We start from the raw sequence: 23921 nt of genomic DNA on the forward strand, positions 1-23921 counted from the left end.
CAGCACATGTCAAATAATGTTTTTGTCCTTCTGTTTAATGCCTGACATGCTGTTCATTTCAGCCCTCTATCCAGAAAATTTGGCCCAAAATGAGGCCAGGAAAAGGCCTGGCCAGCCACCACAAACCCCAACTGAGCCTTCCCAAACGAAGGAACAAGGGCCTCTTTCAAGAGGGGCCCTTTTGTTCTGGTTCCCAGGAAGGAGACAGACTTTGACCCAGGGGCAGCATGGCTGCACAGCTTCAGTTCAGCCAGCATTTCCTGGAGAAAGATGCTGCTCTCCCAAACCTGTATGAACCTGAGGCCCACCATGCCACCGGTGGGGGGCAGGGTGTGTGGGAGCCTTAAAACTACGTCAGTTTTCACTCTATGTCAGCCTGATTACGATCCCATTCACCCTGCTGAGAACTGGGAACACAAGACATAGGGAGGCAAACATGAATGAGGTCTCAGCCAGGCTTCCCAGTGACCCAGAAAGTGGACACAGGCAACATACACTATACAGTCAGGTCAACCCACGCTTCCAAAGTTCAGGGTCATTGCCGAGATCATTTGGTAAAAATGGGATTCAAGTCTAGGAACTGCATAGCAAGATTCTCTAATCAATGTTTTAAAGAAGAAACCAGGACAGCATTTGAGGCTAGCTCAGTCAGAAAAACGCTTACCAAGGACCTGAGTACAACCCCAAGAACTCAAGAGAACTGACTCCTACAAATTGTCCTCTGACCTTGGTTTGTACAATGGCACACACATACCCACAAAAATATATTTAATGTAGGTTTAAAAGAATGCCCGATATATACTACCTAATAAGGAGGGAATTTGGAACACCATGCTAAGTGGCAAAGGCAAGACAGGACAGGCTCTCCTGGTCTGACTGAGGTACCAACACTCAACAGTTGAGACAGCCAGAAAGCCAACACACACACACACACACACACACACACACACACACACACACACACACGATCACACAAACTAAGGAACACACACAGAGTAAATATTAAAAAAAAAAAAAAAAAAAAGGCCATCCTCACAAGCTTCAGACCTGCACCTGTGACAGTACCCTGCCCCTCTAGTCCCTTGATCTTTTAGAGTCACTCCCTATCATAGTTAAAGTTCAGTGCCCACCTGAGTCAGAAGAGGCAGACAGCTGATGGAGAATTCAGTGTGGGGGGCAGTGAAGGCCCAGAGGCCTACCCCTCCCTGCTTGTTTGCTAGTTTGACTGAAGTGTTCAGAGACCCCAGAAGAAGAGGTGCATTAAAACCGAACATGCAAAGAGCTTGCTGACTTCCACTGACTCTGCTGGCTGGAACAGATGCAATAAGACTGCCAACCTTTCCCAGCACACGGGACCCACCTCCAGTCAAAGCCAGAGGATTCAAACACAAAAGCTGTGGCCTACTGAGTTTCCTGAGTGTGACTTGTTTGTTTGTTGGTGGTATTGTCGTTTGTTTGCCTGCTTGTTTGCTTGCTTACTGTTTTGGCTTGGTTTTTAGGTTTTGGTTTTTTGGTTGGGCTTCTCTGTGTAGCTCTGGCTGTCCTAGAACTCTCTCTGTAGAGCAGGGTGGCCTTGAACTTACAAAGATCCACCAGTCTGCCAAGTGCTGGGTTTAAAGGTGTGCGCCATCACACCCAGCTTGGATGTGACTTTTCAATGCCTAGTAGAATATAATCCTTAGCCATCGGGGTTTGTGGTCATCCTGTCACTCTGCTTTTCAGGTTACAGATGTAAAGTAACCCAAGCTCACCCCATTTATTGGGAAAGTCACACGGTAGGGAGAAGACACAGCCAGGAGCCTCACCTGCCTGACTGCAGATGGCCCCTGTGGGACAGAGGCCACATGCATCTTCCTCGATGCTGCTCTCTGCTTATCAGACAGTGCCAAGACGCCTCAGAAAAAAAAACACATTTTAGGGGCAAGGAGCACCAACCTTGAAACTCCAGACTTGGATAAAAGAAGAAATATTTCACCACAGCCCAGAAGACTAAACAGGGCTCTGCATGCCCAGAAAGCTGCACAGATAAACTGTGGCTTCCCCTGGTTGCAGAACTCCAAAGGGAAGCCTTGAGCTTTTGCTCTTAATGAAATGCCCTGTCGTTTACATGTTTACTTCCACTCCCCATTCTGTTGCCTGAAGCAACACTGTCTAAATTAGATGCTAGGAAAATGCACGTGTGCTAAGCCCCATCTGCACGCCTGTCATCTTACCACTGGGCCAGTGCAAGAATTCAGACACCTAGAACATCCCAGAACCCCCTTCAGTCGGGCAAGCTGTACACCTGCCATGTGCTGTGACTGACAGGCTTCCTGCTCTCAGGGCCCCAGATGGAAAAGGAATGAGGACAGGAAAGAAGAAACATGCCACACCGCTTTCCGCTGCAAGTCACATAAAAGGTAAGCGGGACAAACCCTAAGTGGGTGGGTCAGGACAGAAGCTAAATAAATGACAGTTAGCCAGCTTCCTAGTCTCCAGGAAGGCACAGGGGTGGGGCATATACCAGCCTCATCTTCATCCACTGCTTTGTTTGAGGGCATGTATGGTACCTGGGAAGGAAGATGACCATTCCCAATTGGGCAGATGGGGCTCAGGGAAGTCATGTCATCTGATCCTGGTTATAACCAGGAAGTAATATAACTAGGATTTGAATCCGGATGTGTGCAGTACTACAGTGCAAGCCTGAATCCTGACCTCCACCACTCTCCTTTAGACATCAGCCTTAAAAGCTTAAAAGCATTCGTGTGGCTAGGCGGTGGCGGCCCACACCTTTAACCCCAGCACTAGGAAAGCAGAGGCAGGTGGATGGATCTCTGTGAGTTCTAGGCCAGCAAGGACTACACAGAGAAGCCCTGTCTCCAAAAAACAAACAAACAAAGAAAAAGCATTTGCATCCAGACCCAAAATATTTTATAGTATTTTCTACATGTATTCATATCTGCACACAGGTGTACAAATGCACAGTAAATAAATGTAATAAAAATGTTTAAAAAGAAACAAAAACCATTAGTGTATACAGATATTCAGGTATGTGTACATGTGTAGATGTGTATGCACACAAGTACACGTGTGTCCATGTGCCTTTATAGGCCAGAAGTCAATGCCAGATTACATTTCTCAATCACTTCTCTACCTTATTTTTTTAAGGTAAGGTCTTTCATTGAACTAATTCTGCTAGACTGACTGGCCAAATGAGCCTCGAGGATCCTCCTGCCTCCTTTTCAGTTCTGGGATTATAGGCACAAACCACTGTGCCCAGCTTTTTACATGGGTGCTAGGACTCCAACTCAGATCTTCATGCTTGCATAGCAAATATATTGCCAACTGAAGTTATCTCCCCAGCCCCATGACATCAAACTCTTAGCAACAAGCACCCTGGCAGGGAGAAGTCTATGCAACCCTGGGGGTCATTTAGCTACTCTAGGCAGTGGGTTCTTAGTCTATACTATGAGAATCTGAACACTGAGTCTAATGTTGATTAATAGTGGCTGTGTCTGGGCTCACTGGGAAGACTGGACACACTAGAATTGATTAGTAATGTCTACTGCAGGCCAAGGGACAAGCAGCAGCATGTGTCATATATGTGTCACTCCAGAGCTAGATGACCTGCAGGTCCTCTTTCAACTCTGACCAGCTCTGATTCTAATCATCTAAATAAAATGGGGGAAAGGGAAGAACAGAAAACAGATGAACATTTTCCAACACAGGATGTCCGCCATTCCAACAAAATCTAAGCCATGAGCCAGGAAGTGGAATACACATCTGCTGTCCTCAACCCAGCAAGACAACTGGAAGTACCAAGTGTACGGGTTTGCCTGGTGGGGCCTTGGCTACCCAGTACCCTACCAGTAACTGCACAAAGCTTTCAGGAAGGACCTTCTGGGTCAACCATAACCAGACATCTTCCCCAACCTGAATCTCTGCTTCCCAAAGCCTAAGGTGATCACAATAATGGATGCAATAGAATATCGATGATCTCAACAAACAAGGGCTACTATTCCCACCATTGGCATCAATACTACCATTTTTCTTTGGAGAGATAAATGTTCCCAGGACACACTCAACACTGTGTCCGTTCACTGACCATCACTCTAACAAGAAGGGACCTGAAACCAATTCATGTTCTGCAAGCTCCTGCTGTCCCCAAGGTTCTGGGAGGAAACAGAGGGTAGACAACAAATGGTGTGAATTTGAAGAGAGTTACACTAAGGACAAGAGACATGAATGTATGGGTGGACTAGAGGGGATAGCAGAGATGTCTTCTGTCTAGAAAGACCACCCCTCACTGTCTGTCTAGGTCAGAGTTTCCTAGGACAGAAGACAACCACTGGGAAAATCCCAAGGTGGTCCCAGAATCTAGGAGCTATAATGAAGGGCCTCAAATCAGCTCCTGGGACAGGGACAATTGAGGGACAGGCAGGACAGGAATCTGAGTTCTCCCAGGTCGGCCTGGTTCTCCCCTGTGAGAAGGCTCCTCGGCAGGGCTCAGAAGGGACTCGGTCCCCAGCACTCATCCAACAGGAAGAAGAGAACCTTCCCTCCCTGAAGAAGCCACCGAGTGTAACTGGTGTGCTAGACTCAACAGTTCTATGAATCCACCAAGGCCACTGAGCTTGAACCACAGGGTTGACAGGTTAAGAAAGTAGCCCCCTGCACCTGGCAGTGACCCCAACACTGAGCAAGCCTAGGGTGAGGCAGTGAGCTCACACACACATACATACACACACACACACACACACACACACACAGAGAGAGAGAGAGAGAGAGAGAGAGAGAGAGAGAGAGAGAGAGAGAGAGAGAGAAGGAGAGGATAGAGCAGTTTCCCAGTGGCTCCTGTTTGAAGCAGATGGTCCAGATACAAAATTCTCAGGTTAGGACATCCAGAGCAGAGCGCCTATCCTGCAGAGGTAGTCAGTCCATCAGATAGACCCAGGTGCATGAAGGGACTATAAGCAGCTTTCTCTTGCTCATATGTTCTGACGGAGGGCACCGCTCCAATGCAACACATGTGTCACAAGCAATACTGTTTAGAAAATAAAAACAACTGTTTTTAAATCATATTTTCTGAGATCAAAATCTTATTTACCAAGTACTGCTGCTGAAAGCTAAGGTAGAACCCATGGAGATGTCTTAAATGCTCCAAGTCCATGCTGTTCAAGCCAGAGACTTGGTGATGGGGATCAAATCTGGAAGAAGGGCCAGACTAGGAGCCTAGGGGTCCAGTCCCAGCAAGGTTGTGCATACCCTTCAGGAGTCTTTTGGCCCCAAAGCCACCAGACAGGACAAGACCCTCCAAAAAAACTGGGATTTTCTTTTTCCTTTTTTCCTTTTTCTTTTGGTTTTTCAAGACAGGACTTCTTAGTGCAGCCCTCGCTGTCCTTGAACCCACTCTGTAGACCAAGCTGGCCATGAACTCAGAGACCCACCTACCTCTGCATCCCAAGTGCTGGCATTAAACGTGTGTAACATCACCATTGGCTCGGGAGTTTTCTTTCTATCTCTTTACAACCTGAGCCCCCAACAAATGACTACATTCGCTCAAAGGCCAGGGCTGACCCTGGCATCCATGGATAAGAGAACCTCAAAACTGCCTTCAAGTTCACCAATCCATAAAACACAACATGTGATTCTGGTGTGGCGGAAGGAAGTAGGCATGGCACTGGTGGATGTGACAGTGGTACACCCTTAAGAAGCACTGACCAGGAGCCCTTACTCTCCCAACCCAGCAGCAGGGGGTGGGGGAATCAGAGCTAGCCCTCTATAGTGAGATGAGCTAATGCAAGAGGTGGGGATCTAAAATAACACAAGCACTTGCAACCTTACCCCACCGCATTGAGAAGTTCGCCTTTTCAGGGCAGCTCTGGCTAGAGAGGGCAGGGTGTCTAATGCTTCATAGCGCACTCTGGGCTCCCAGACCACACACCCAGAAGAGATCCTGGCGGTCAGGAAGATAGGCACAAATGTCCATTCATCCCAGGCAGAGTACCAATAGAAGGACCAGAGTAACAAATCCCAAGTCTAGCTTGATGAAGCAGTGAGTTTACTGTTCTTCCTAAAAGGTGGCACAGGTGACCCCAAAACAGCTACATCAACCCAAAAGTCCCACTCCAGTATGGATAACATCCCCAAGGCTGCGTAGATGGAGTTAGTTCCCCTATAATTAATGTCCCATGTGTTTTATATTCCAGCACCTCCAGAAACTCTGGCAGTCAAGGCACAGGAGGGAATAATGGCCAGAATCCCACATAAGGGACGGTGGCAGCCCCTTATTCTTCCATAAGGGAATGTCAATAAGTAGATCTTATGAGAGTCTCCTTCAGGTAACCACACCTTCCCTGATAAGCTGGGAAGAGCCACGCCATATCCAGAGGACAGAGGTTCAGAGACATCTTCATGTAAGGTTGCTCTCTGGCTGGGCAGGAAGGGCCCTACCCAGGGACAACAGGCAGGGGCTGAAGTCCTCCAGTGGCCAATCTCCTGGACACACCCTGAGAATGGCTACAACCCAGGGACTACACAGGAAGATTCCCTGCATGACTCCCTGGACTCAGATGCCCCATCCTGTATGGAGCTTGCTGGCAGAACCCACTTAGAACTCCAAAATCTTCCCTTTGTTGTTTTTTCTCCTTGTGGTTCAATTATCCTTTGAGGACACAGAATTCTGCCACCTTGGTGGGGCTTAGATCAAACAATCCTGAGGAAGCCAGTGGCAGCCCACACCTTTAATCCCAGCACTTGGGAGGCTGGGATTAAAGAGGCAAGTGATCTCTGCTAGTTCAAGGACAGTCTAGGCTGCAGAGATGCAGGACAGCCAGGACTACACAGAGAAACCCTGTCTTGAAAAACCAAACAAAACAAAAAAACCAGTACTGAGGATACAACCCAGGGCCTTGAACATGGCAGGCGAGAGCTCTACCACTGAGCCTCCCTAGCTTGTTTTGTTGAAACAAGATCTCTTATAGCCAGGATTGACCTCTAAATCATTATGTAGCACAGAATGAGTGACCTTAACTCCTGATCCTCATACCTCTGCCTCCCAAGTTCTGGAATTATAAAATATACATCATGGCACCTGATTTTTATATGGGATGCTGGGGATGAACCTGGGCCTCAAGCATGGGTGGCAAGTGTTCCACCAACTGAGCTATAGCTGTAGCCTCTTTATATTGTTCTTTTGAGACAGGGTCTCACTAAGTTGACCAGGCTAGCCTTGATCTTTTCACTCTCCTGACTCAGCCTCTGGAGTAGCTAGAATGAGCAGCCTACTGCCAGACTCTGCCTTAAGTTCTTTTTTGAGACAGGGTTTCCCTGTGTAACAACAGCCCTGGCTGTCCTGGAACTCACTCTGTAGACCAGGCTGGCCTCCAACAGAGATCCACCTGCCTCCGCCTCCCGAGTACTGGGATTAAAGGTGTGTGCACTGGCCTTGAGGTCCTTTTAGAAGAACAGAGACTGCAGGCAGGGGTGGCACAGGCATTTAATCCCAGCATCTGAGCCAGAGGCAGGCACGAATCTCTGAGTTTGAGGCCAGCCTGATCTACAGATCCAGAGCAGCCAGAGCTATACAAAGAAACCCTATCTCGACAAACCAAAAAAGAAGAGAAATAGAAGGTATGGAAGAGCCGAGGAGCCAGGCCACCTGCCCTAAAAAACACCCTCTCAAGACAGTTTTTCTTCATAGTAAACTTTCTATGCCTTTTCTCTTTTTTAATCATGTGTGTGTGTGTGTGTGTGTGTGTGTGTGTGTGTGTGTGTTTTGCCTACATATTTGTCTGAGTCTGTGGATCCCAGAAGAGAGTGCCACACCCCCCCCACAACAGGGGGTTGTGAACCACTGTGTATCAAACCCAGGTCCTCTGGAAGAGCAGCAAGTGATCCTAACCATTGAACCATCTCTCCAGTCCCTATAATGCTAACTCTTCTTGATCACCTTTTTATTGGCAATGACGCTAGTCTCTTTTTCAACCACCCAGCTCTAAAAAGTTCTGAGTCATCATCAGCCAAGGCAGGGACAACAGTGGGTCACTGGGAAGAATCAAAGGAGGGAGGGGTTGCTTGCTAACACTCTGGTCAGCCTGGATTCCCTCCTGGGCTCTTGGCTCCACACTACACGAGAAAAGGGGCTGACTCCCCTGCACCCACCGTTCCCCTTTCTCCTTGGAGACAATACTGAAGAAACAAGGTGACTGTGGTGAGGATAAGAAGGCCCAGCTCAATGTGGTTTGATCACGCCAGACCACCTGAAACAGAATACAAGCTAATCCTACATTCAAAACAGCTGGACAAAACAGCCCTACAGACTACAGCCAGGATATCTAAATCTTCTTCGAATCCCCCCAAGACAGCGCCCCTTACCAGCAGGAAGTAGTTTGGAAAGAACGACGCCCAAATTCCCAAATACTGTGTATAAATGTTTGTTTTCATTTAATTGGACTTTGTTATATAAAATTAAATTTAAAAAAAAAAAAAGAAGAAGGCCCAGCTCTGCAGCTACTTCTCCAGAATATGGGACCTCATAGATGGAGGTGATGGTGATTTGTGAGGAAACCGAATGGTTCTCAATCGATCATGGATACTATGTTCATTAGGGAAGAGAACATGAGGCAACTCCTAGTGTGAGCAGCGTGGTGACAACTAGTAGGTCAAGGCCAGAGATGGTGCTCAGCACAGAACAGTACAAAGGACAGGTCTTACACCACAACTGACTGGGCCCCATGACAGTGGCCAAATGAGATCCCTTGAGTTGGCCTGTGACCACCGCTTAGCAGATAGTAAACACTCAAGGGACTTAACCTTAGCGACAAGTCACCAAGATACATAGAGGCCAGTGTTGCCAGTCATGTGAGCCCATGTGCAAAGGAGAAAATGTGATCCCTTGCTACGCAGAGCAGAGGTGGTACTCCCAACATGGAGTCATGGCTCCCTGCAGGGTAAAAGGCTGAGGGTTGAGGGGGAAGGATCTCTGTGAGTTCAGAGTCAGCTTGGTCTACAAAGCAAGTTCCAGGACACACAGGACTATTACACAGAGAAACTCTGTCTTGCAAAACAAAACAAAAAACAAGCAGTTAGAAGTGCTAAAGCTCATGGGATCCCTGAGGGTAAAGATAGCAGGCAGGTGGGTAGGGTACCACCCCACGGCCATTAAACCTCGTGCTGGAAGTGGCTAATAACATCAGGGTCAGCTGTATGGTAAACTGAGGCTCTATGAGGCTGAGCAACAAGAGCAGCTAAGATACAAGTTTCTTGCATGAGTCTACTGAGATGGGTTTGCAGAAAGATGTCTGAGTGACGGATGAAGTCTCTGGGGTCTCTGGTGCCCCTCTCCACCCAGGTGAAACCCTCAGCTCTGCCCATATAATCCTCTTGGCATCGTGAAATCTGGGGTCCACCTGATGCTCCAGTCTTAAACTCTAGGGCACTGGTTCTCAACCTCCCTAATGCTGCAACCCTTTAATACTGCCCCTCGTGCTGCGGTGAACCGCTCCCCCAGACTTAAAATTATTTCATTGCTACTTCATAACTGTAATGTTTCTACTACTATGAATCGTAATGCAAGCTATCTGATATGCGACCCCCGTAAGGTTGAAAACCACTGCTCTAGAGCCCTCCCTGCTCACCAGCACACACACAGTGATGCTCCTGAGATGTTCCGGTGTAAAACAGGAACCACCTCACAGGCAGGGGTCATGAAGATCCGGGCACCCTTTTACTGGAAGGGCTTGGAGTGATAAGGCACATGGTAAGCAGTGGTGAGGAAAGCCTTATCCATCCCTTGTTGGTGACTCAACCCTTCTTGTCAGGCTCCTATGGAGTCATGGTAGCATTTGGAGGCCACTGGTTTTGAAACCATGTGGCCTCATTATAACCTTAATCTCCCAAGAAACGCTCTGTGAGCACAGTACCTGGAGCACTCACTGAAGTTTCCCCCACTGTCTCATGGTGCTGATGCAAAATTAAGTGTTTAAATAGGGAAGATCAAGAGAGCCAGTGTAGCTAGAGGAAGTATCACTATCACCTGGGTCACTGTCTGCCATCTTGGGTGTGCTCCTGGGCCCTGGGATCGGCCTGGCTTACTGAATCCCTCAGCCCAGCAGCCAATTATCATTTGCCTGTCCCTGAAGAGAGCCTCAGCGGCAGGCTGGCGAGCCCTGATGAACCAAGAACCAGCCAGAGCAAAACAAGTTCTTGTTCCCCTTTGCAACAGGCAGCCCTGCCCCCACCGCTAGCCACCCCTTGAACTTCCTCTACTGCAGACAGGAGCAGAGACACTCTAGGTCACCTGCAAAGTGCCCATCCATCCTCTTGGTTTTGGATGCAGCTCAACAGGGCTGGCCTGGACCTCCCCTCCCTTCCCCTCCCAGCAAGGGGTACTCGGGAACCATGTGTGCTGCCCCACACAGCGGTAGGGACTCTTCAAGGGCACTGCAGGCAGTAGGCTGGGATCTCCAGGAACGCCCAGCTGCTGCCCCTATGGCCTGAAAGAGGCACACGGGCTGCAAGGCTGTGGAGAGCTGGAGGCAAAAACACATTCCTCAGTTGTGTGACCACCCCCTTTCAACAGCAGAGGAGTAAGCAGCTTCCTCATTCATTCGTCCACCCACCCACCAAGTCATCCATTCATTGGTCCATCCACAAGAAGGACATCGACCGGGAAGCACTGCCTCAGTCTCTCCAGCTGTAAAACAGAGAGGTAACTGTGACTGACAAGAGCCATGGAGTCCTTAACGACTGCCCATGAAGAGCGAGCGGCCTCTGCCTGGTCACTATTGTAACTAACTTCCTGACCCTGGTGACTCACAACATGCCTGGAGTCCTCAGTCTCTGAATGTAAACCCTACATGTCCTGTAAAGCAGCCATCAGGGTTTCCCTGCTCCAACTCAAACAAATTACCTGCATTGGTAGACTTCCCCCACCACCACCATACTCAGGGTGATACTGTGCCACCCACAACCACAAGGCCTCCTAAAATGTGCAACTGTCCCCCCACACTTTGCCCTTGGCTCACCCATCCTTCTGTCCACTCTCACCCAAGAACCACCATTCCCTACCACTTCCAACCCCACCACAAAGCCCTCCCTAGGGCTGGGGAGGTGTCGGGGCCAGGGAAAGTGCTCATAAGCCTAACAACCTGAATCTGATCCCTGGAAGTCACCTTAGTGTGCATCTGTAATCCCTGCACTCAAGTGGGGACAGAGAACAGCATGGAAGCTTGCTGGCCAGCTACCCTGCCTGGGAAACAAAGTAAAAGAGCAAGTTAACCAAAAAAGCTGTCCCCTGACCACACGTGCCATGCACACGTGCAGCCATGTTCATGGACAGACACAACCATCATTATTAATAAAATATTTAGACAGAAAAAAGATTGAATCAAATAAACAAGGGTCTTCCTAAAGCCACCTACCTGCAAGATAACAAACGCTCTTCCCCCAGATAGCAAGAGGAGGCACAAACCTCCGAGGACATGTACTCTGCTAACCTGACACTATACAGTAACTGAGGCACATCCAGCCCTTTTGGAGAGAAGACTATGGTGGCCTTCTCCAGTGCACGCCCTTCTGGGGTACTACCTCTCTGTGAGCACAGTACCTGGAGCACTCACTCTCTAAAGAGTGTCCTAAGTACTCACTGTGAGCATAGTACTCATGCTTGTGGTACCCGTGCTGACTCTACAATATCTGGCAATCAGTTCACAGTCTCACAACTGATTCTGTCTGATGACCCTTTTTCCTCCCATCTCATAACAACCACCTCCAAAGGATCACTCTGAAAACAAGGTGAGCAGAGGACCCACAACTCTCGGTAAATGACAACTATCCACCCTCCCTGAGCAGGGCTCTACACATCTTCCAGCAGGCTTCTTTCCCTCCATTGTTCCTCACCAGAGAACAGCAAATTCTGAGCCTAATGTGGCTTCAACAAGATCAGTCCCTTTCATTCCAAGTGGCTGCTGTCAGTCAGTGCCTTTGGAACCTCAGGGCCACTGTCGCATACCAAGCTGGGTAGCCACCGCTCTTCAAGGGCGCCCTTCTTCCTAAATATCATCGACTTTGTCTTGTTTGTTTTCATTTGTTTGTTTGAGATAGGATCTCTCTGTAGCTCAGGCTGGCCTAAAACTTTCTGTGTAGCCTAGGCTGGCCTCAAACTAATGATCCTCCTGCCTCAGGCTCCCAACTGCTGAGACTACAGATATGCTACACCACAGTGGCACCAAGACACACCTCTAAAGCACATTTCCCAGCCTCACCTGGCCTCAGGCATGGCCTGGGCCTCGTACCCCACCATCCCCACAGAGGACCCTAAAGGAGGCCCAAGCTGGAACAAAGCACAAAGGAGGCCAGGTACCTAAGAGATCAATTAGGCCCTGCCACCAAAGATTCCCCTGGGGCTGTGATGAGCAAAAAGAAACCACAGTCTGAAGCCAGCAGGCCTCTTGGTGGAGGGGCTGTTTGTTACACAGCTAGTCTGCCCTGGCTGACACATCCTTTAGCTGGGCCTCAAACAAATAAATCTTTTCACCCAGCCTGGCCAAGGAACCAGAGTGGAAAGCAGAGAAGCCAGGCCTGCTATCTTTAGCTATTCTTGAAGTCTCTAGAGTCTAGGACCGCCTCAGGACACCCATGAAAGCCAATAGAAGTGCAGGTATTTGTTCCCCACAGGTGACCTCTCCTGAGCTGGACCCAGTGAGCCCAACCCCAGCAAGCACCTGCTTCCCAGCCTGATTCCTAAGGCCCGCCCACCTGCAGACCGGAGGAGCCAGCTCGCCTGCCTAGTTCCACAGCCTAATAATTCTCACTGCTGATAACAGCACTAGGACAACAGGGACAAAGGCCAGGATGGGAGGCAGCGGTTGGGCGCCCCCTCTGCTGATTCATCTCAAGGGTCCCATCAGCTCACCCCCACCTGCAAAGCCAGTGGTGACTCAGTTGAGTCTAAAACCTGGGATCCTTGGAACCTGGTTATTCACTAAGGGAGTTGGCTTTTTAAAACATTCTGCCAGGCTGGGTAATTTAAGACCCTCTTAGAGCATTACAACAAAGCCACTCTTCACTCTTCATTCGGAAGAAGCTGACTTTCAAAGGAAAAGAGAAAAAGAGGTGGAGAGGGAGGAAAGGAAAGGGGAGCTAGAATGAAGCTTCCTGGGACAGTCTATATGCATAGCATCAAGAACATTCTAGATGCTTACTGGAAAAAAAATGTTTTTTGTTTTTGAGACAGCGTCTCACTATATAGCCCAGGCTAACCTCAAAACCAGTGTCAGTCCTCCTGTTTCAACATCTTGGGTGCTAAGATTTCAGGGTTTAAAAAAAAATAAACAATAAATAAATAAACCAGTAGCCGGGAGAAGAGGAGAAAGAAAAGTGAACACTGAGCACTTATTAAACGCAGCCAGGTGACTTCTAAATTCCCTCGGGGGAGGGGGACTTTGCATTTACCCTGTCCCTCGACCTGAAAGGCCCTTCCTTCCCCCAGACAGTGAAGCCACACCTTCCCTGACATACAGACTCCTCACTTCAGCCACCAGCTAACTGGCCTTACTATCCTGCTGTTTCCTACCTTCCAAGTGCCCAGAACAGTGGGATTTCTCTGTTGAAAGAACACCTGCCTCCTGTAACCACAACCCCCACCCCACACCCCGACATCAAGGAGGAAGTCCTCACAATCCTCCCTCAGCGGATAAGGCGAGTCATCTGGAAAGCTGCAGATTACCTGTCTGGTATCAAGTCTGTGTCACACACAGTCTCATCTCCTCCTAGCTTTCTCGCTGCCATACACAGCACATCTTACCCACGACAGAGGTGAGGAGGTGTGGAGCCTCAAGACAGGAACAATTTCAACCCCAGAAATCTCTGCTTTGCCATCCGCCACCTCAGTCTGGAGATGATACATGTAATATATATAACATACAACAGGCACCTCTGGTTAGGGCTCTGCTGGCAATGAGTAAAGTGTCCTTTCCAAAGTTATGCCGACCCTTCCACCCCCGGGGACACACTGGGTACCTGCTCACCAGAGTGAGGAGAGAGGAAGAGAAATCCTCACTCCCACTTTCTCTGTTATGGGGCTTAGCCACCTGGCTTTCATCCTGAGGAGAACAGGAAGTCTGAAAGCAGAAGAAAATGAGGCTCTCAGTTGGAGCAGCCCAGACCCTTATCCTAAGAGTGATGATGAATGTGGCTGGCAGACAGGCCTTGTGGGAACCCACTTCCTGGTGACACTCTGCCAGACTAATGCATGCCCCCCTCTGTGACCCCCAAGAAAGCAGGCCAACGTTTAAACTGTTCAAACAGATAGAATTCAGCTGATAAAAATGGGAAGTGCCTTGTTTGTAACAGCCAACAACTGAGACATAGCTAAATGACCCACGACAGGGGAACTGGTCTGCCCACCATATTTGTACGGTACACTTCAAGATGGGAAAATTATGTAGCAGTGAGGCAAGAACAAGGCAGTCACACATGTGTGGATCTAAGATGAACTCCACATACAGCCTCCAATGACTAGTAACAATGTAGAGCCGTGTTCATGTCCAGAGTGCTCAGCACAGGTACCCAACAAAACAGGCTACAGCATTTGCCTTGAAAGATGACCACTGAGGGCTCTAGAAGTGTGCGGTAAGGCTGCAGCCTTTCTCTACACTTTGCATACATCTAGTAAAGTGCACAATGGTTCAATAACGTGTGTGTGTGTGTTTGTGTGTGTGTGTTTTAAAGTCCCCCTTAAGAAATTCTTCTAAAATGCCTGCAACAATCTCACAGCCTCATATTCCGTGACTCTACACACACCCCTAACTTTCCCAAGCGCTATGCTACATGTACCTCAGGTGACTGCCCCTCTTTTTTTTAAACAACAAAGATCTTCCTTAAAATTTTTTTTAACTTGGGTGTCAGCACATGCCTTTAATCCCAGCACTCTGGAGGCAGACGCAGGCGGATCTCTATGAGTGTGAGGCCACCCTGGTCTACAGAGTGAGTTCCAGGACAGCCAAGGCTACACAGAAAAACCATCTCAAAAAAACAAAAGAAAAAACAAAGTGCCTTTTGGGGGAGGGGTGTAGGAGAGATGTCCGTGTGTGTGCAGGTCAGGACAGCTTGTGGGAGTCTCTCCTTCCACCCTGTGGTCCCAAGGACTGCATTCCGGTAGTATGGTTTGGAGGCAAGAGTCTAAGTGCTCAACCCGCAACCCTTCCATTTCTGCAGGACTCACTCAGACTGTGTGCTGGCTATCCTGCTACCAGGTGTTCACCAGAACCAGTGTCAACATCCAAATTGCCACCACAGCAAGTGGGGCACCATTGTCACCCCACACGTGCTCACAAATCAAGGCCCCTTAGGGAAAGCAAGGTGCCCAAAGAAAGCAGCTACCTCAGGCTCCAGCCCCGCTCCCACGTGACGACAGTAAAACCCAAGTTTGTTCCGCCCCATGGTGGGGACACGTAAGGCTGGCTGCTCAGCTCTGTTTCATTTAATCCTTTAATCAAGGGCATAACTAGTCCATCTCAAATATCCATCCCGAAGAAGAAATACCAGGCTGGGGAGAGTCAAGGGGGAGGTTGCCAGCAGTGGGCTACCTTGGGGCGCGCTCTGCCTTTGGGATGATTGAGCTCCTGTGCTCCCCACAAAATGCGCAAGAGAGTTCTTCCCCTCGACCAAGTGAGCAAACAGGGCCACATACAAGCCACTCTGGGCCCCCAAAACCAGACTCTTTAGCACAAGGCTCCCTCCCTTGCTGCCTGGTAGGAGAGCACACACCACACAGCAAAATATCTACTACCTGGAAGAGTACCTCAAAATGCACCGACTTCCTACAGCCTGTGGAAGGCAGGTCACACAGCCTGGCCACAGAGAATACTGTATACCCACTCCTGCCTGCACCATCCCTGCCCCAACTCTAAACACACAACTATCTATGAAACAAATCTGATACACTCCAAATCTACTTGTGACATTAAAAAAAAGAAAGTGTTTACTAAATGCCAGAATCATAAAAGGAGGGAAGAATGGGCACACAGAAGAAGGCCTACATGACCAAAAAAAAAAAAAAAAAAAAAAAAAAAAACACCTTAGCACACTAGCATTCATGTACATAAATCGGGGACCCTAGGGACTAGAGGGTTTAATTCTCAAGGAAAAGACTCCAGCACCTGGAGGCAACACTTAGCTGGGAAATGACCACAGAGTTGATCTCAGATGCATTTTGCTGAAACAAATTCCAAGTTCACAGGAGGGATGCTCAGACACTCCAGAGGGGGGGGAAAAGCCATGAACAGAAACGAAGGCAGTGTCTGTTCACCCAACCAGATTCCTGGAGACATTGCAGCCGAGCAGCAGGGGAGACAATGCAAGCGGCAGTCCTGGAGGAACAAGGCTAGAGAATAAAGAAGGCTACCCGGTCCCTTGTGTCCGAACCCCTGCACAGTAAACCAAGAACGGACTTTTCAGATTAGACCCACCATTCTGAAACCATGGGCCCATTTGTTTGGTTTTTGTTTTGTTTTTAACGGTGAGATGAAATGAAAGATGGGGTGCTTTTCTGTACTTCCTTGGCGCAGTGGAAACAAAGGCTACAGACAAAAGACAAACACGTCGAGCAGGTGATCAAATTTAGCCAAACAACGAATGGCAAGATGGATTCTTGTCCTCCCCAATGGGGACACTTGTACAAAAACCTGGGCTGGCTAGAGATTCCAAACTATAACACACGGTGGGCAGCCACCAGGAGTCCAGAAAGATCCCACCGATGGGGAAGTGTAAATGAGGAATGAGAATCGGTGTGGGCAGGCAGGGCTCTTCCCCAAGAAGGTACCGCCTCCATTTCCCAAGGTACCCCCCTCCCCATGACCCCTCCCACAGAAGCTGGAGAGCTTCCTCTTTGTTGACAAGCATTCTGGTTCCAAAGGATCCAAAGTCTCCTAGGCACATTAAACCTGGCCTATGCCAGGCGTGCTGTTGCTTCTGCAAGGGTTTAATCAGTAACTGGCCTAGTAGACAGCACAGGGCAAGCTCTGACCTGACCCCACCAAGGGCAAAGTTTACAGCCAGGTCAGGAGAGGGATGTCAGGACCCCTGGTACCAAACTCCAGTTTGGGTCTCCCTCCCCAGGGAACCAAGAAATTTCCACACTCAGTTTGTCACCAGTTGGAGACCCATGCCAGCAGGGTCTAGGAGACCCCAGAAATTTGGCTTGCACCCCAGGCCAGTACAGCTGGGGTCCAAGCCTCTAGTATCCCTCATGATTCAGGTAACTGAATCAGTATAGACAGCGACTCAGTGAATGGTTTGGGCAAAGGAGTGCTTTGTTTGTTGACTGGTTTCAATCCAGATCAGTCACTCTGGGTCCTGAAGTCCACACAATTAACCGGATAATCCTCAGACAGATCTGAACTGGGCCTCATATGAACAATATATACTTCACCCCTCTGTGAGACACACTTTTACATGGTCAGCTCAAGGCTGAGCTAGGGGCTTTCTGGGAATGAACTGCACTCAAATTCACCTTTGTTTCATTTGAGCAAATATTTCTCAATAGAGTGGCTGGGTGGCACTATAAAATGCAGACAGATTACATAATGCCCAGGCCTAAGGGAACCCCGAAGAGTCTCCTCCACTTCCCAGAGAGTGGACACCTAGCAGGTATCTCAAGGCGGGACAAGATCCCTAGCAGTAAGCCATAACCCCACCTCTAGCCTGGAGGCCACTGCTTCAGGCCCTGATGGCCACACCTCCATATACAGGCCCTGGAGTTAGGGGAGCCACATACCTCCATTAGAGACCCCCACTGATGCCCCCACAAGGCAAAAGCTACACTGAAGGAATTCCCTCATGCCAGGTGAGGAACGGGAAGGACAGGATTATGCCAGCCTGTGAGACACTTCCTCCCATTTTCTTTTTCCCTGTTTTCTAACGGAGAACAAGGTTCTGCCAAAGACTCAACTTGCTCCTCAGATAACCTAGGGCCACACACAGGACTCAGGTGTCCCTCAGAGGTAGCCCCCGGACCTTGGCTGGCCAATGGTAGACAAGGGGCCCCGGGCGGCACTGGAGATTGTCGGGCCTGATTCTTTTCTGACTCTCTCAAACAGACAGACCTCTTGAGCAGCCAGGGAAAGTAGGGGGCCTCTAGTCTCCAGAGTTCGCCTCTCCCAAAGCAGGAAGATCAGCTAGCCACACCATGATTGTGCCCTGGAGGGCCAGGGGAATGTCCTGTCCTTCCTAGAGCAAGTCGCTGTTCCTCTCAACTACTGTCCTTCCTGACAAGTCCTCTGCATTTGGAAGGATGGCAGGAAAAAGAACAGAGCCTAATAACACACACACACACACACACACACACACACACACACACACACAGAGAGAGAGAGAGAGAGAGAGAGAGAGAGAGAGAGAGAGAGAGCGCTAGGTGATAATGCAAAGGCCAGACTTGGGGGCTCCAGAGCCCAGGGAAGGTTACCCACCACCTCTAGGACCTGAAAGCCTCAGTACTGGCCAATCAAATGAAAATCAAGGCCGAGGCCTATGACTCAAGGAAGGTTTACGAACACACACCACCAATTTGAGAGAAAGACTGGGCCGCCTCCGGCAACCCTCAATCCTCCTGGGGACAAAATCTGCAGTTACTGCACCAACATGCCCAGAGCATAGAAAAAAATAGGTGCTTTAAGCACATCAGACCCAAAATTCAGAATAAAAGTCCTCGTGTGCCACAATGTTCTCAGGGGTAGAGGAAGTAGACTTAAGAAGTAGGATGTCTAGGCTAACTTTTTCCCCCCTCCCCATTCTTAGGAGCATGTGTCACAGTCTGTGACACACCACCAAGGGAACATGGATGCCGAAGAAATGTCTACACACGCTACACATTTGTGGCATGCATGTAAGCAACACCCTGTTTCCTGGCTGGGCTTTCTTGGCACAGGTGTGAGCAGGCAGTGAATTCTTCCTTTTCCCATGGTGTTTAGTAAACACCAAGGAGCCTGCCATGGGGGGACGGTACATTCTAGACAAGAAGGGGGCACCTACAAAGATGGGTCCCCAAGCGCCAAGCTAAGGCCCAGCCAGAGCCTGTATTTGAAACTGCCCTTGTTGGAAAACACAAAGCATCCTGTTTAGGCCCTGCCCACCGCCCCCACTCCCCCTCCTCGACCCCACCACAGCTGTCTGTCCCCAGGAGGAAGAAGGCCACCATTTGCAGATTCGATTTCCGAAAGCAACTAGTAAGATCCTCCTTTCTCCATCTCATCCAGCTGACCCGGCCCTGGCCACACAGCAAAAAACTAACAAAACAGGACGCAGCCACAAAACATGCTTACACACGCTCCACAGACAACGCAAGGGCAGGCTGGGCAGCCCAGCTTCTTCTACCCAGAGAACTCGACTACCAGGGCCAGAGTGGATCCTGGACCTCGACCCCCCACCTCCTCCCCCTCCAACCTCCCAACGTGCGAAGGAGGTTTTCAGAAAGGACGGGCACCGGGTTTTTCCTTGCCAGGCCCGGCAGAAAAAAAGAATAAAGGAAGGCTAAAGCAAGCGCAGGAGTTGCTTTCTGGAAATTGTTGGCGCTGGGGGGTTACGGTTTTTAAGGAGGAGAGGGCTACGTTTTGTTTTCCCCTGTAGCTCTGATCCAGATGGGCAACGGGTTCGGTAAAGGAACAACACACCACTACCCTCAGGGCCCAGTCTAAGGTTCACCCCGGGGTCCCAGCCATCCGAAACGCAGGCGCTCAGGCGAAAGTCCCCAAGCACTCAGCCCGGGTGGGCTAAGTGTCCACGACACGAAGAAGGGCTCCCCAGCCTGCCTTAGAGGATCAGGTCTGGAGGTTCCAGCCCAGCTCCGCGCGCAGGCCGGGACTCGGGGGCCGTGCACTCGGGGACAGCCAGCGGGGGCACCTCGGTCCCGGGGGACCCCAGCTTGGGGAGCTCCACGGCCACGCAGGGCCACTCACCGTGGCGGATGCCAAGCTGTTGTCGGCCAGCGTTAGGTGGTGCGGCTCCCAGCGCCTCAGAAATTTGGAGGTGAGGATCTTGCTGAGAAAGGTCCGAGGGTGCCGGATGACACAGACCTGAATGTCGCCCTCCTGCAGCAGCTTGTACCTCATCCCGTTGCACAGCAGCAGGGCCCGGCGGCAAGGCACGGCGCCCATCACCTTAGTGCCCTCGGGGCCCGACACGTCGCTCCCTAGCAGCGGTTTGGTCTCCTCGATCTGCCGGGGGTCGCCGCCGCCCGAACTGCTCGTCACATCCATGGCCGCGCCGGGGCGGGGGCCGCGCGCGCGATCGCGGCTGGCTTGGGGCCGGGCCGGCGGGGCCCCCGCGGAGGGCCCGCACCCCCCCACCGCCGGGAAGGTGGGGGGGCGTGGGCTGGGGGCGCCCCGCGGGGACGAACGGGAGCGCGCGGGGGCGGGCGGAGGCGCGCGGGGCGCTTCCTGGGCTGCTTCCTTCTAGCTGCTGGGGCGCATGCCGGCGCGAACGGGTTGGCGACTGCGGCGCGGGCTACTGGCAATCGCAGGGCGCAGAGAGGATCGGGTCCTCGGGGGGTGGGGGCGGCGCCGGGGACGGCGGGCGCGGGCGTGTCTCTCCCTCGCGCGGGCGCGCTGTGCGGTGCGTGTGTCCGCGTCCGTCCGCTAGTGTGTGCTGCGGGCGGGGGCCGCGCCGGCTGCCGGGGAGATTGCGGGAGGCTGGAGCGCGCGATTGGTCCCCGCGGGGTCATGTGCCCGCCCTCTGACGTCAATGGCGGCAACAGCGGCTTCGGCCTCCCCGCGGCGGGCGGAGTCCGGGATGGGCCGGGCCCCGGGCGGGGACTTGGAGGCGGGCGCGGCCCGACGGGAGCGGCAGCCCCTGGGGAGGGGGCCAGGGCTGGGCGAGCCTCGACAGTCCCCGCGCCGCGCCGCGCCCCGGAATGTGGGCAGTGTGCAGGACAGTCACGCGGGCCGCGCCCCCGAGGGTGCACAGCGGAGCCCTGCGCCCCTGGCCACCCCACCATCCTGGGCTGGGCTTGGGAAATAAAGTCTGCCCCATGACCTAGAGGATGCGGACCAGTGCTTCCACTTCCAATCCAAGGCCGGACTGAAAGCTGGGGTGCTGGCCCGCTGCATCCCTTACATCGCCTCCCCAATTCAAACTGTTTCCCCAAGGATGGCCAGATTGAGCCTTAGGACAATTTCTTAGAGTTGAAATTGTCCCCCGCCCCCTCCCCCACACACACATACACAGAGAAATGCATGGTAGTTTACCATCACAACCACAGCATTCGGACTGAGGCAGGAGGATTGCTGTGAGCTTGAGGCCAGTTTGAGCTACATAGTGAATTTCAGGCCAGTCAAGACAACATGTCTCAAAAAAAATGTCCTTTTTTTAAGTAGAGGAGGGGAGTATCTCAATTGTCAGTAGAGTGTTTGCCTAGCATGCATAAAATCCTAGACTGGCTCCCCAGCACTACATAAACCCACAAGGTGCCATGTGCCTGTAATCCCAGCAATAAGGAAGTGGAGGCAAGAGGATTTGAAATCAAGGTCATCTTTGGCTGTGAGTTCAAGGCCAACCTGTAGTATATATCTAAACACACACACACACACACACACACACACACACACACACAAAAGTTTATATTTCTTTACAAAGGAAATACCTGTCCCTCATCTGAGAATAGTCCCCACTGAAGTCCTCTCCCCTAGTCTTTGATGTCTCCTAGTCTTTGCTTTGGAGTCCTTACTGGGAGACAGCACAAACCCTCAGCATCCTGAACACAGGAACCCTCCTAGGATCTCGGGTAATAAAGCTCCCCCAAAGTGGTCCAAACTCCCTGTGTTCCACCCACAACCCAGGCATCTTCAGAATCTCACACTGAACCTGGACAGCTCTGGTCTTCAGTCCCCCACCTACCTAGGAGAGAAACATATCAAATGAGCCAGTGTGACAGCTCAGAAGCAAAACATGTCCCCTTCTGTCATTGCTGGCAAGGAACACCAGAGCTGTTCCATGGGGCTTCCTCATCGCCAATCTCCTACACATCACACCTCTAACCCTTGCAGCTGGGCTGGGGAGATATAGTAAAATTGCTTGTTACACAAGAATGAAAACCTGAGTTCATATCCCCAGAATGGACAAACACTAGCTCATGTGTCTGTATTACTGGCACTGCTACTGCAAAATGGGAGCAGAGACAAGAAAATCCCCAGAAATTGGAGGGCCAGCTAGCCTGGCCTACACAGTAGCAAAACCTTGTCTCAAACAAGGTGGAAAACAATGACTAACACCCAAAATTGTTCTCTGAGCTCTTCACCAGTGTGACATGCACATGCCTGCATTCACTCATGAATATGCACACAAACATTATTTACACACGCGCTCGCGCACACACACACACACACACACACACACACACACACAAAAGCCAAATTCAAGATTGACTTGACCACTTCCACATTTTGCTCACTCTTCAGGCAGTGCTGGGAGACATGACAAATAGCCTTCTTGTTTCCCTGAGAAAGCACTTAGAAGACTCTGAATCGTATCACTGCCATCTTTTTGGTAATACCTCCCCTTCGCTTTAGACTTGAATTACATGAGATCCTGTCTCAAAAATAATAAGAAGGAAGAGGAGAAGGAAGGAAAGACAGAAGGATAAGACAATGATTGCTTCAGGGTCACCCATTCCTGGCCGTGGGGACAGTGCCAGACACAGGGCTGACTCAGAAGTTGCTATATGAGTTGGCATTTGGTATTCAGTCTAGAATAGAGGAGTCTTTAGACTCCTAGACTGGGACAGGTAAGGCATGATTGAGTCCTTGCCTTACTCTCTCCCAGGTTCCTGACCTAAAACTGAATCTGAATCCAGCCATTTGATGGTATCAGATGCCCCATCCCAGGAGGTCTAGGCCTCAGTAGGAGACAAAGCCCACAGACTTTGCACTGAAGATCATATATCCAAGTTGTCCTCGGTACCATAAGATTCCAGACTCTCCTCAGACAGGAAAGACACCCTGAGAGTCTCCCTTCCAGCGCTGAATTTGAGAGCTGTACAGATAAGAGAAGGAACAGAAAGAAGTGTGTACATTCTCCACTCCACTAAAGACTTTGATGAAGTGGTAAAGTCCCTGCTAGGGAAGGGCACATGAAGCTGGTAGTCAGGTCAGTGTCAATCTCTGCTGGACCTTTGCATAGTTCATGAAATGAATTGTAAATCTGGATGCAGACCAGGCAGGCAGGGTTCCTTCTGGAGAGGCTCACCTTTGTGTCCAAGTCAAACATGACAGCTTGCTGAAATAAAAGAAAGCCCTGGTTCACAGCATGCCAACTCCCTTGGTGTAAATATTCCCACTGAGACTCATTAGGAGCTATTGAGTTCATTGCTGAACAGGAAGTTCAGCATAGATGCACCCCAGAGCCAGGTACAATGGTACAGGTCTGGAGTCTCAGCTAATTGGAACAAACAAAACGACTATAACATTTGGGGCTGCAGGAATGGCTTGGCAATTAAGAGCACATACTGCTCTCGATGAGCATAAGAGCTCCATTCCCAGCACCTACCTCAGAAGGTCTACAACCACCTGTAACTCCAGACATCTGATGCCTCTGGTCTCTGAGGGTACCTGGACCAATAAGCACACATCCCACACACAGACACACATACATACATATTTTTTTTGGTTTGTTTTTTGTTTTTGTTTTGTTTTTCCGGATAGGTTTCTCTGTATTGCTTTGGAGCCTGTCTTGGAAATAGCTCTGTAGACCAAGCTGGCCTTGAACTCACAGAGCTCTGCCTGCCTCTGCCTCCTGAGTACTGGGATTAAAGGCATGTGCCACCAATGACTGGTGCATACACATGATTTTTAAAAATAAGAATGTATCTAAACAGACTATAGCATTAACTATTGATTTATAGAACATAATCTTTTATTACATGTATTTTGTAGGGTGCATGTATGTGTGGG

The 23921-nt window shown here is 50.3% G+C and overlaps 1 protein-coding gene across 1 annotated transcript in view; it reads right to left on the bottom strand.

Moving 5' to 3' along the window:
• The window catches only part of Cmip (c-Maf inducing protein), a 319144-nt gene extending 298519 nt beyond the window's left edge, over positions 1–20625 (bottom strand). The window contains exon 1 of the mRNA XM_051201736.1: positions 19935–20625. Within this exon, the coding sequence (XP_051057693.1) occupies positions 19935–20234 (300 nt within the window). The 5' untranslated portion in view covers positions 20235–20625. The remainder of the gene's footprint in view (positions 1–19934) is intronic.
• Positions 20626–23921: the final 3296 nt, after the last annotated feature.

This window comes from Phodopus roborovskii, unplaced genomic scaffold (genome assembly GCF_943737965.1).
Source record: "Phodopus roborovskii unplaced genomic scaffold, PHOROB, whole genome shotgun sequence".
NCBI classification, from domain to species: domain Eukaryota; kingdom Metazoa; phylum Chordata; class Mammalia; order Rodentia; family Cricetidae; genus Phodopus; species Phodopus roborovskii.